This window comes from Mus caroli, unplaced genomic scaffold (genome assembly GCF_978045245.1).
Source record: "Mus caroli unplaced genomic scaffold, Mus_caroli_1 scaffold_12, whole genome shotgun sequence".
NCBI lineage: Eukaryota > Metazoa > Chordata > Mammalia > Rodentia > Muridae > Mus > Mus caroli.
Genome location: NW_028227267.1, coordinates 60,118,613 through 60,131,918, shown reverse-complemented (window position 1 = coordinate 60,131,918; position 13,306 = coordinate 60,118,613). Strand labels below are relative to the sequence as shown.

At 45.4% G+C, this 13,306-nt stretch overlaps 1 protein-coding gene across 1 annotated transcript in view; it reads right to left on the bottom strand.

Annotated features, from left to right (window-relative positions):
• Window positions 1-383: 383 nt before the first annotated feature.
• Pinx1 (PIN2 (TERF1) interacting telomerase inhibitor 1) overlaps window positions 384-13,306 on the bottom strand; it is a 60,445-nt gene continuing 47,522 nt past the window's right edge. The window contains exon 7 of the mRNA XM_021181999.2: window positions 384-1,136. Within this exon, the coding sequence (XP_021037658.1) occupies window positions 612-1,136 (525 nt within the window). The 3' untranslated portion in view covers window positions 384-611. The remainder of the gene's footprint in view (window positions 1,137-13,306) is intronic.

Below are 13,306 nucleotides of genomic sequence, written 5' to 3'. Positions count from 1 at the left end.
GAACCTCTGGTGACCTATAAGAGCTAGGGACTCACTATCCCCAGTTGATGCTGTCATCAAAGGAGGCCTGGGATCCCTAGTGGCCAGCAGACAGCAGAAGAAACAGCCACCCACCAACACTGAAGCACAGCACAGCAAAACATTCACTGGGGAATGCAGTCATGTAATTCCCACTTGGCAGAAATGTATGGCTGGCTGCAGAACAAAAGGAACCATCTGCATCCAAGCCACTGCCTCTTAATCCCTTAATTAGACTAAGTCCTTCAGAAGGAAGCAGCAGTCAGTTACTGAAGGAAACCAGAGTGTGTGTGTGAGTGTGTATGTGTGCGCGCACGCACACCTGTATTTGTATGGATATGAATGAACACTCATGTGAAAGGCTCAGCATTTAAAAAAGAATCTATTTGTTTATTAAAAGTTATTTTATTTATTGAAAGCCATGATCTGGAACATTCAAATCAGTTCTCCTAGGAAGGTGACCTGGGGGAAATGTGGTGAGTAGAAGCAGCAACCTGGGGGCATGTTAAAAGATGCTGAGCCACCTGGGCTTCGCCGTGCTCTGACTTCAGGCCCTGCAGTGTGCTGACAGTTGAGTGGTTGGAAGCCACAAGTTATCTGGAAACTTTCTTCTTCTTTTTCACTGGTGCTCTGTCTAGCGTGGCGTCTATTTCTACTCCTTCTGGCCTTTGCAGCTTTTTCTTTGCTTTCTTCTTCTTGGGCTTTGGGACATCATCCTGGTTGTCTGGTGTTTGTACACAATCTTCTGCAGCTTCGACAGAGGCATCGGAACACTCGTCCTCACTGGGGCCTCCAGGCTGCAGCTCTGCTCGGTCTCTCTTCTTGGCCACAGGGCCCCTCTCTGCTTCCACACGCTTTTTCTTTTTATGCCTCTTGGCCTTGTGTTGGGGAGAGTTCTCTACATCTGTGTCTGCTGCCTCTTTGTTTTTTTTCTTTCCCTTTTTCCATTCAACAGGGGTCTCTGAAAGGTCAGACCCTGGAGTTGAGGCTTGTGGCTTGTTCTTTAACTGAGCCATCCTCTTGGCAAAATATTCCTGGATGGTGAAGGCACTAGTGGTAGTCGTGGTTGTGGTCAGGGAGGTGTCCACCTCATCCGCAGAGGAGTTGCTGCAGCCATCCTGGGGATAAGAGTGAAAAGTGATTAGCAACACTCATTCATCCCATGAAATAACCAGGAGGAGCCACCCGAGCCCACTCATGAGGGACTTGAGTTGCAAAACCTGAAACACAGAGAACCATGTAGGGAGAAGGCCGGACAGACCTCATCTGGCAAGTGGCTTCACAGACTTTGGAAGAAACCTTACCCTAGAAACAACAGTGTAAGTGAGGATGAATCCCAGACACCAGGGACATGCATGTTCCAGAGCTCCGTGATTCTGCTGGCCCTTCTGTGCTGACCTAGAAACTTGGACACCGTGTGTCCGAGCACGCGTGGCTCGGCATGCTCTGCTGCTGCCGCTCTCAAAAACAAGGCTGCACACATTAGATTCTATGTTTTCTTGACACAGTAGCCCTCAAAAACTTCAGTGGAACTAAAATTACATCTCTGTTTGAAATTCTAACAGAATCAACATTCTACTGAATGACAACTGGGTTCTGAGTAGCCACTGCAGCTCAGAGTTCCATCAACTCAAGTACAGATCAAACCAACACTGGCTGTACATTTTCCAGCTCATGGCTCAAACAAAACAAAACAAAACAAAACAAAAACAAAAAACCAAAAAACCCATGCAGTCAATTTCAAGATTAAAAAAAAAATAAAATGCAGAACAAGTGAGACAAATGGGAAGAAGTTTAAATACTCTCAAGGGTGGCTAGGAAGTCAACTCAGTTGTTGCACAAGCATGAAGACCTTAGTTCAGTCCCTAGGGTTACTTTAAAGAGCCAGGCAGATCCAATCGAGGGCATCTGTAATTCCAGATGGAGGAGTCATAACAGGCCAATCATTCAGTCAGTGAGCTCCAAGTGCAAGGAGAGATCCTGCTTCAAAAAGTGACTGTGGAGAGCTACTGAGAAAGACAGGCAACGCTGACCTGCTGGTCTCCTTAGAGACCAGTGGTTCTCAACCTTCCTAATGCTTCCACCCTTAACACAGTTCCTTATGTTGTAATGATCCCCAACCATAAAACTATTTTCATTGCTACTTCATAATTGCAAATTTTCCACTGCTATGAATTGTAATATAAATATTTGTATTTTCTGAAGGTCTTAGGCAATACCTGTCATTGGACACCCCCCCGCGCCCCCCCCCAAAGGAATTGTGACCTACAACAGACTGATACTGAAGGAATCCAGAGAGTGCCTGTGCACATGTACACACACACAGACACACAAAACCTCTGTCAGTCAGCAAATGTTGCTGGTATCTCATCAGGCTATTTTGAAAGAAATAGAAATTAGCAGCCTTAGGACTCCAAAACCAGGCCACTCAGTCCTTTTGTTCCTCAAATGTTGAGTGAGGACTGGAATTCTGCATGACAGAATGAAATACCTTCTTAAGGCTCTCAGTACTTGCCAATGCCAGACTGATGGACAAGAAAGATCTTGCCTCCCATGTAAGGGCACACACCCATAGCCATGCATAGACACGGGCACTGGGAAGGTGGCCCAATAATGTAACAGAGGTCTCATTGATGGCTGTGTGCCAGGTCTGAGGTTGGGCCTTGTGTTCAGCTCGTATAACCCTGGCTCCGTGTTCTTTCACTTATTACCTTCAGAATTCCAGTTCTCAATCAGTTAATAGCAGGAACTGGCTGCTGGTGTTAATCACCCTTAGCTATTAGGAAACACAGACCATTTCTGAGTCACTTACTCAATCTCCTGGGTCTCTAATCCCAGGAAGCATGGGCCTAAGCAATTCCTCTGGTGGGGAGGTGCTGAGGACTCAGGCTCAGCACTCAGCTCAGCAGGGGAGGAGAGCATGACTGAGTACCAGCACTCACCCTCTCAGCCTGGAGAGTGGACAGAGCCCCTGCAGGGAGAGCTGTCCAGCAGGAGAGGCTCCTTCCCTCATCATTGGAAAGCTAACTCTTGGTAAGGCTTTTATTTCTAATAGTTGGCAATCTGATTCCCGAGGGAGCAGTGCTCATTACTCCCTTCTACACATTGACAACTGGAGACCAGTTTCGCTATAGAGTATAACCCTGGCGCTGTAAAACACAACAACATATATACCTTTATAAGAAAATGAGTATTTTCAAATCTGGTCTAACTTCAAAGCAAACAGTTACCTTTTAAAAAAGCATTTAGAAACATTTCCATTAAATACAAGATACAACTTCAAAAAAATCCAATCATACTTAAATTTTTCTACTCTGTACATGTTGACAATGTCTTAGGTTCACAGTGGTGTTTTAGAAACTAATATAATAACCTGATACCTTCGGATTTTATATAAAATACCACAATAGGAGGAATGACTAATCATTTTGTCAAACATTTCAGTTAAGTTCAAGGGCTCAGAACATCTATCTCTCTTAAAAAGGCCTGTTGGGGTCTCAGCTACTAATCCAATAGGGAGGTGAAGATGAGCTCCTTGGTCCCTCTGTGTGCTGGCAGCTGCTCTGTGCAGAGTGCTGGGGACCAGAACAGAACCAGGAAGTTCATAGCAAACTTACTCTGACCACCAGATCAAGCCAGGGTAACAGGAAGGTCAGCTTAGTGCATCCACAGAACAAAACAAACAGATCCACCACCTCAGAGATGCACTCCTCATGATATTCTGTCCTCAGAGGGCTGCAAGAGTCACCCACATGCCAGGCCTTGGAGGGAATGGTACTATGCAGACACTCAAATCTGTTTTAAACTCGGTGAAAAATAATCTCAAGGTTTTGTCTTCTATGAACAGGCAAGGAGGTAGGAGCCTAGACTCCCATGGTTACTTCTGAGGTTCCTTTGAGGAGCGGCAGCTTGGAAGTCTGGACCAGTCCTTTGTATCCCTGAAGTTGGGGCAGGCTGTGGTGGGAAAGGATGGTTTCTAGAAGTGCGGTCAGTACTCGTGAGTTGCAATGCAAGATTCCCATGGTCCCACTCTAACATCCTGAGTTTTACCAGCAGTAAAGACAAATGCAGGGAGATGTGTAGGCTTTCTCCTGGGCCCAGGGAAGGAAAAGGTGGGAGAGCTTTCTGCATGGCCCCAGGCCTCCCTTACGTGGCTGTGGTTGAGCTTCTGGCACAGGCACATGCCATATGTAACTATTATGGCAGTTTTCTAAAGAAAGAGCTCAGGGGTGAGGGGATGGCCATAGAATTAACACTGTCTCTCCATTGTCCCATCTTCTGTTTCATTTACTATTAGGAAGAAATGCTTGCAGAGGCAAGTGCAGAAGCCTGACGTTTTCTATGCATTTCTGAAGTGGCTCTTGTTTTTGAGCTAGTGCACAAAGCAGGTTCCTGGTTAACCTGGATATTCAGAGCCTCTGGTTTTCTCACTTTGGTTAGAGGTGCTGAGTACAGTGTGTGTTTAAAATCCCTAATGGCAGGTTTCCTCCAAAGAAAACTAGGGCCTCACTTCTACCCAATCAACAATATACTATGGGTCAGAATGGACCACTCAGGGAGGCCTGCTCCTCACTTTATTGAGTTGAAAATTTAAGGATAAAAGAATTCTATGAGATAGTTACACTGAGACATACAAGAGAAAATTGTAGCCAAAGTGCCCATACCCAGCTGGACTGAAGAGGGCAGCCACCATCAGTGTGCCAGGCACTTAGCATGGCTCCAGGAGTGGTTCATGACATGACAAGAACAACCTCTGTCCATTACAAGGGCCTAAGAGAGACTTGGGGCACAGGCACCTTATCTACAGGCACGGAAGGAGCAGGTCCTGATGCCGTGCTATGGGGTGCAGAGCCCTTGCTCCCCACCATGGCACACTGACTTCTAACCTGCATAAGACTCATGTGCGGTGTTAGCCTTTCTCTTCTGAAGATCCTGATGCCAAAGTATATCTACTGGTGTATAACCTACAGACAAGGCTTCAAGATCAGCTCTAAGGACAGATTAGCTGAAGCAGCAGCTTACTATAGAAAAACAAACAAACAAACAAACAAACAAACACTCCTCTTTAAGATCAGGAAAACCAGATTATCAAGGTTACAGTTCACAAATATAATAATTTTAAAAAATGCCCCGAAGCCAGGCTTAAGAGGCTTGTAATTTGACAAATTAATATGTAAATTTCCTTTACAGAAGCTCTTTATGTTTTTTTTCCCCTTTATACTGGATCTTGCTCAGGCTGGCTTCAAACTTGCTATGTAGGCTTGACTGGCCTTTAACTCACACCTGCCCTTTAGAAATCCAATCCTCTCTTGGGCATCTGCATGGCTGCCTACCCTGTGTTAGCATGCTTGTACTCTTTGACTTGGTTTCCTCATCAGCAATGGGCAAAGTCAAGTACCTGGAGGGTGCACAGTGCGAGGACCTCAATGACATCAATCAAAGAAAGGACAGTGATGTAAAAAGAGATAACCCTAACAGGATCTATGGTGGGAACTGCCTGTTGTCACTGTCTGCAGCCTGGAGCTGAAAAGCACACGGAGCAGTTTGCTCTGTCATTCCTAGAACAGGTACTGTCTGAAGGCCTGGTGGCTAGGGAGCCTCTGCAGAAGCCCTGCTAGGCTACAGAGAACTCTGCTCATGCACCCTTAGACCTGGACACTGAGATGGACTGCCAGGAAAATGCCCCAGAGAGGTTTCCTCTTAGTGCTCTCAAAACAGTCAGCTTGTTAGGGGGCAGGGAAAGCAAGCAGTCGAGAGGGGACTTAGGGAGGTGTTTGGAGGTGATGCCCGGGACAAATGTTACATGTGTCAGAGGCAAACCTTTCAGCTCACCAACGCTTTTCATACATCACTGCTCACCTTAGTGACAGGAGGCCAGCAGCTTTTGAATGAGGTAAGGCGCAACAGTAATCTCCAGTGAGCTCTGCTCAGAAGACATAGACTCCCAAAACTCAAGGGTAACAGACACCCAAGGGTAAGAGGTTAGTAGTTCATTGCTGTTGCCCATGATAAGCCAACTCCTGCTTCCACAACAGCTGGTCTGTCACCAATTTGTGCTGGATTAGTCTGTGGAAAGTTAAAGAAGCTTGGCAAGGGAGCAGTCTATAAAATCAGAACACTCTGTACGTTTTCCAGTCTCTTCAACACAACAGTTCTGACAAGCCCAAATGAGGTAGTAGTAGATCACTGCAAGGCAGAAACTGCATCTGCTCACTGTAGGCAGAGATAAGCAGCTATGAAGTGACTCTGTGACTGATCAGGACAATGACAAGGCCGACTCACTGCATGTCACATAGGCTTCACACCTTCCAACAGAAGGGGCAGAGTTACCTGCTCCAGAGCATAGATGGTCTCTGCCCTACAGAACTTAGAACTTCCTTCTAGATCCCTCACAATTAAGTGTATCACTTCAGTGATGGGACCTAGAGTCTGCACAGAAACCAATGTCCACAAGTACCTCTGAAGGGTTATCTAGACTGGGTTGACTGAGGTGGGAGGAGCCACTTTAAATGTGGATAGTACCATTCTTCACACTGGGGTCTCCTTAATAAGAAGGAGAAAATGAACCAAGCACAAACATTCATCATTCCATTTCCTGATGTGGGGGCAGCGTGACCAGCCACTTCCTGTTCTACCACACATCTTCCCTGATACATGGACTGTATCCGGTAGAGAAAAAACCTTCCCTTAAGCTGCCCATTTTTTCTGGTATTTATCCAAGCAATGAAACAAAACTATAGCAACTTCTCTGAAGATCCTGTGCAAGCCTCAGGCTGACCTTGCAGGGCTGTCCCCTTGGTTACTACCTACACCAGCAACTAGCTGCTTTTATTTTTCATTTTTGATTACTTACTTGTTGATGGCAGAGGCCATTTTTATTCTACTTGTATTCTGCATACTCTCTAATGAGAAAGGCATGGACAGTGTTCAACAAACGCATCAGATAAAAATGTACTGCAGAGAGATAGAAAAGAGCTCCTACCACTACCCACCCACCTGTTGGGCAGGCTGGCACCGCAAGGGGCATGAGAGCGCAGGAAGGCAAAGTGACCAGCACTTGCAGAGCCTGTCTTTCATCCAGACACAGCTATCCTTTCAGTCAAAACCCTGCCCTACGATAAGCACTGCTTGCAAGGAACAAGAATTCTGTCTGGTGCAGTGTACCAATTACCATCGTAACCCTTAGCAATATATTGACCTCAGTTAAATGACCTGAGTATTTCTCTCACGTTACCTACTTTCCAGGGGAACTGTCACACCTCCTGTGGGATTAGCCGGACACATCAATGGCCTACCTGGACTGAACTGTTTTTAGTGGACTGTACAGCAAGAGATTCTAAAGCCCAAGAAAGCCACAAAGAGGACAGCTCTTTGGACAGTAAATGAAGTTCCCTCACAGCCCCTGGCCTGAGATCAAGGGTTGGAGAGGCAGCAGTCCAAAGCCTCAGCTAGAAGTAGGCACTGAGCCTCTGGGGCACCTCTGTGGTTTTATCCATCCCCTTTGCGGTTTCAATGTTCTTAAAAGAGTGCAATGACTTACAGACAAAGAACTACTTTTGTACTCACAAAGCTTGTTCAAGCATAAAATCCTGTACTTTTCTTGTGTGACATCCATCACACAAATTTAGAATTAGGCTAAACATATAAAGCCTCAGTAGTAGCCAGCCTAAGGAATTTGTTTAGGAAACTCAATCACTTTCAACATAAGGGAGTACATGGGAATCAAAACAATCTGAAAGCCTCTTATGGAAGATAAGTTTTGATGTCAAGCAATGAAAAATGAAAACTCAGGGCTACCATTAATAGAATGGAAATTGTGCTATGACTTAACAGGCATGATGTGTGTACATGTGTACAAAGGGGGTACAGAACCCAGTCACATGTAAGATGCCCACTGTGCAGAGATTCGAGGAAGGAGCTCCCTAAAACAGGGACTGAGAAATTACTGCTGAGGGGTCTCATGTTCACCTCCTAAGTAGATTTATTTTCACATTTCTAAGAAGTTGGGCAAGAGAACCAAATGAAGACTATATCATAGCATGTGAAACTACATGAATTTCAAATAACTATAAAGCCCAAATTACCTCAGTAAAATATTTGTGGAAATATTTTCTCTTTAGTTACACAAGTATTGTTACAGGTGCTGGGTGAACATCTGCCTAATGGATATATTTTAAAATACAATCTGCTTTTAAAACCACAGTACTGACAGCTTTTGGAAATACCAGCTGTTCTCTCTCTCTCTCTCTCTCTCTCTCTCTCTCTCTCTCTCTCTCTACCAGCTGTTCTCTCTCTCTCTCTCTCTCTCTCTCTCTCTCTCTCTCTCTCACACACACACACACACACACACACACCCTCCCCCTCCCCTCTATCCTTGGTTTCTTTTTGGTATTAAGGTTTGAATGTGTTCCCTGAAAGTTCATATGTTGGAAACTAAACCTTAATAGTCACAGGTTAAGAATATTTGAAGGCAGGGCCTTTGGAGGTAGTGAAGGGCCACAGGCTTAGATGAGTGACTTTCCAAGAAGACTAAGAGACATGAGCTCATAGGTTTGTTACTGTGTGATGCTCGCAGCCATAGGAGGAAGGCCCTCATCAGATACTGGTCTTGCTATCAAAATTCTCAGCTTCTGAGAGATAAATCTTTGTTCTTTATAAATTGCCTCAGGTATTCTGCTAAGATGGCAGAATATAAACTAAGTGGAAAATTCTAGTAAATTGCTTGCCATTCTGAATCAGTGCAATGAAATCTTGTCCATCTGCCTAGATCATGAATCATCTTTTGCCCAGTGAATCTATACTATATAAGCTATCTGCACTTTTGTCATTTTGATGGCTGCCTATGCAATCAGATGTTGTGATAGCATAGCACTGTGTTCAGGGATCCTCCTCCTCTTTTTCCTCCCTTTCTCTTCCTTTTTTCTTTTTGGGTAAGAGCTCATGGAGTCTAGGTTGGCCTCACTCCCTGTGAAACAGAGTAGCCTTGAACTTCTGATCCTCCTGCTTCTGCCTTCTGAGTGCTGGGATTACAGGCATGCACTTCAATGTCTGGTTTATGTGGTGGGGAGTATGGGATCCAGGCATGGCTCACTCTAGACAAGCACTCTAGCAAGTGAGTTACATTCTCTAGCCCCTCATTTCACTCAATGAACTTTAACGTCTAAAGCATAAGAACAGCAAGGCTGGCAACTTGAATATGCCAAAACTGTAAAGTGTATCTTCTGGGTGAAAGGCAAAAGTTCTTAGGGGAAGAAGATGAACCATATACTGGGGTTGCTAAGGTCTATAGTCAAAATGAATCTTCTACCAAACTTGTGACTAAATTCTTGAGGAAAAAACTCTTGGTACTGCTGCACTTCAGGCAGTAGGAATGGCTCCTTCCACCCAAGGCTGCAGGCACTTCCCAGGTCTCAGGAACACACCCACCTTGAGCAATGGGAGACAGCTGGAAACCCTTGGAACTGAGGGAGGGCTTTAGCAGTCTTTTGCTAATGACAAAGGCTAACCTAGCAGGACTGGGCCACTGTGGGCTTTCAAAGAGCAGGGAACAATAATCCTGGAAAACGCAGTGATCTGCCATGGTCACCCTGGGAGCGTGCAGAGGTTTCTTTTGAGTTAGGCACTGGGTTTTTCCTTGGAATTCATACATAGACAAATGGCCCTCTGTGAGGTAGTAGGAATGGAAGCAAAAAGCAACTCACTTTCTGCAGGCCAAGCTCCTCACGTGAACGCCAGTGTTAACAAAGCTGCACATTCCTCTTTACTTCTTTCCACTCGCCCGTCAGCTGCCTAAGCCACCTCTCATTAGGAAAAGCCAACATAAACATGTTTTAGAAGGACCATTCTCCATGGCAACAACTTTTCAAGTCATGACATCAGAATCACTGACAAGTCATGCCACCTCTGGGGAAAAGAGAGGAAGGAATGGAGCAGTTTCCGGCCTCCCTGAAAGGTCCTCAGGCTTAGAAGCTGTAGTGACTCACACGGCAGCATCTCATCTCATACTGGCCACAAGATAAACGAGGCTCCTCCAGAGCAGACGTGATCAATGTGACATGGGCACCAACTTCTTTGAATGAAATCTAAAAATAATCCACATTGACTGTTGTTTATAATTCTAGGTCAACTGGTTCTCCCCCAGAAGCAGGACACACGGCTTCCACTAACAGCTGTGTAGGGCTCCCATCTTCCAGGGAGTTCTGGTTCCTCCATTTCTCCTCTACAGGAGACTGAAAAAAGTCACACAGGAAACTTAACAACTCAAATTGAGTACTTTTTCCTAAAAATGCAAAGTAGTTTAAAAAGACTTTAGACTGTTGTAAATATTTTAAAATCACTGCATAAGGTATCAGAAATCGTTAAGGTGTGAAACTTTAGAGAGCAGGGTCTTGAGAGCAAAGATCTTTGTAGAGTACAACACCTTCATTAGACATAATTGGTCAGGGTGCTACTCAAATAAACTAGTTTAAGAGAATAAAATTGCAAAGACCCAAGGAACTTCTCACTTCTTGTATACTATTTAAGGTTACTACCTTCACAGACTCTTTTTAACTCTGTAGAAGTCAGTCTAGACAATCATTTAAAATATATTCTTAGGAATAAATGTGGCAGGGAAAAATGAATTAGAATTCTGACTACAGTGACTCTGACTAAGCGGACCGTAGCTCCCTTCCCTTCTTGAGCTCCTAGGGCAGCACCGAGCACAAGTGGAAAACAGCAGCTAAGCTTGACAGCCTAGACTGTTTCACATCCTTCAGCAACAAGTAACTAACAAGCGTTCAAGAATAAAACCAGATCGTTAATATTATGTAGTAGATGCAACATTGAAGTGTATACAATCTCAACTTTAGGCAGCTGTTCATTAAAACTATTCAAGCAATCACTTCTTCCAAAGACATTAACACATAACAACCCTTGACCCTCAACACTCAAGTCTGAAGTTGCAAACCCATTTTCTGAGACACCTACTGGGATAGGTAAGCAAGGAGGAACCCAAGGCTGGACTGCAGAGAGGACAGGGATGGCTTAGTTGTCCCTACTCCAATCAGATGGCATGCCAGGAACATGTCCTCTCTGCTAGCTTTTCCCATGCTCTAAGTCAAAGGAAGGTTCCATGTCACCCTATTTTTATGATGCCGTAGGCTGAAAACCTACGAGAGAATGTCACGGCCATCTCCCTAGCAGGAGGTGAGGACGGAGGGAGCATGAGCTGTTATTCCACTCTTCTGCTCCCTCAACCAGGCCTTCTGGGTGTCATTTTCTCATTATCACAAAGGCCCTGAAAAACAGCAGTTTGACTTGTCAACAAACCCAAACTCAAATCTAATCCTTTCAGACCCAACATGTGTCCTGGCAAAACTCTAAGCAAACAAAGCAGTCCTTGACCTAGAGCCCGGGCACCTGGCAGGCCCTCCTCATGCTTGCTGCTTCTGTGTGCCTGTCTAGAGTGTTTTGCTGTGCAAAAGCTACATGTGCCCACCAGGAAGGCAGCTCACTCCTCAGTGGTGCTGAACAACTTTGCAGACGGCAGCTACAACCCACTTTCTCCTCCTAGGCTACTCCAGACTGAGGCCAGCCCAATCCTGTTTGAAGTTCTGGCTGCCAGGAGATGGCCGTTTATGTCCCCTGTCTGAGGACAGGAAAAGGACTGAGCCGTGTGCGAGGGAGAGATAAGAGCTGAGATTTCTGTCCTCAGTCCTTTATCAGCCCTTCCTGCAACTTTCCAGAGCAGACAGCAACATGACAGGCACAGAGCTGAGTTAGCTTGGGAGGCCTGGGCTCCCATAGCTTCTGATGAGGATCAAGGTAGGGAGGGGTATGCAATGAGCTAAGAGAAAGTTTTTCCTTTATCTTAAAATAGTTTGGCTCAAACGAAATTGCCCTTTTCTCTGTTTAGACACACAGATATCGCATCTGCTTGTTAAAGTGCAACAACAGATATGGGTTTTCATAACTTCCTTTCTGGGTGAAATGAAGCATTGCTTTCCTTGTGTAGGTCCCTGCCCACAGTTTTGTGCTACCAGCTCTTGGGCACGTAGCACAGGGCCCGTCCAGTGGGGGTCCTCAGGCTGGTGCCTGTAAAGTTCCGGCTGCGGAGCCAGTGTCTTCCACATGCATGTGAGACTCCCCACCTCCAGCCTTGCTTTCTCAGGCCAGCACATACTTAGAGAGGGCTGACAATTCCAGCCTACGCTGAAACAGACCAAATGAGGCCTGGGAGAACACTGCAGGCTGTTGCTGCTCATATGTATCATGTCACATCTGTGATACTGAGGATTGGACTCTGGGGACCTGGGCCTTTCTGATGAAAGACTGAGGGGCAACCATAGCTGATGAAGAAGAATCTACAGTAAGCAGTAAATAAGCAAAAACTGAATGGTTCTCTTGATGGAGTATTGTTGCTAACTAAATCTTAAATGTTCCCATTCTGTTCACAGGGGCAGGATCTTACCCAAGAATAAGACACTACACATAAGAACAGTAGAAAGCCAGCAGTGAGGACCTGGTGTTGCACACAGTTGGCTGCAGGGAAGCTGTGGGGTAAGAACATCCCCAGTTATCTCATTAAACAATGGGAACACCTGTGCCCTGCCTTAGCTGGGAAGCCAATCCTCCACTGGAACGGAGCGCAGCAGGAGACAGCATGTCAAGCCGACTGCCTAGAACTCAGCCGCCTTGGAGGACCACAAGTGGGGAGGAGGTGCAGTTCATGCCACCAGGCAGACAGCTACTGGCAAAGACAAGAGATCTAGGGGCTGCCTTTCCCTTACAGCCTGCTATACCTCCAAACTATGGAACAGTGAGGAAGAGACTGAAAAACCAGGAGAAACCAAGAATACAACCAGGAGGCAACAGATACAACAGATTTGATTTAAACAATTCTTAAAAATAAAATGAAGCAAACTTGATTCCACAATCAGCTGGCTGAATGCTACACATAAAGATTCTCTATGACTTTAAACCCTAATGATTTGTACATAGCCACATGGTATTCTCTAAGATCAAGGAGTACCATCCCCCCTCAGCAGCCCACCACTTGCCTTTTCACCTTTGGTACTCTGTGACACTGTACATGGGATGGGGGCTAAGGGAGGGACAAGTTACACGGCACTGGAGTGTGTGAGGAAAGATACAAGATGACTAAGCACAAGTCCTTAAGTCCTAAATCTGAACAGGCAGTCCGATGATAAACTCTTATTTCAGCATAAAAACAAAGTTTCAGCCATGTGACAAGAAGTAGAGGCTAGGATCTAGAACACATGGACTACCCTAATCCCTAGACTGTGAT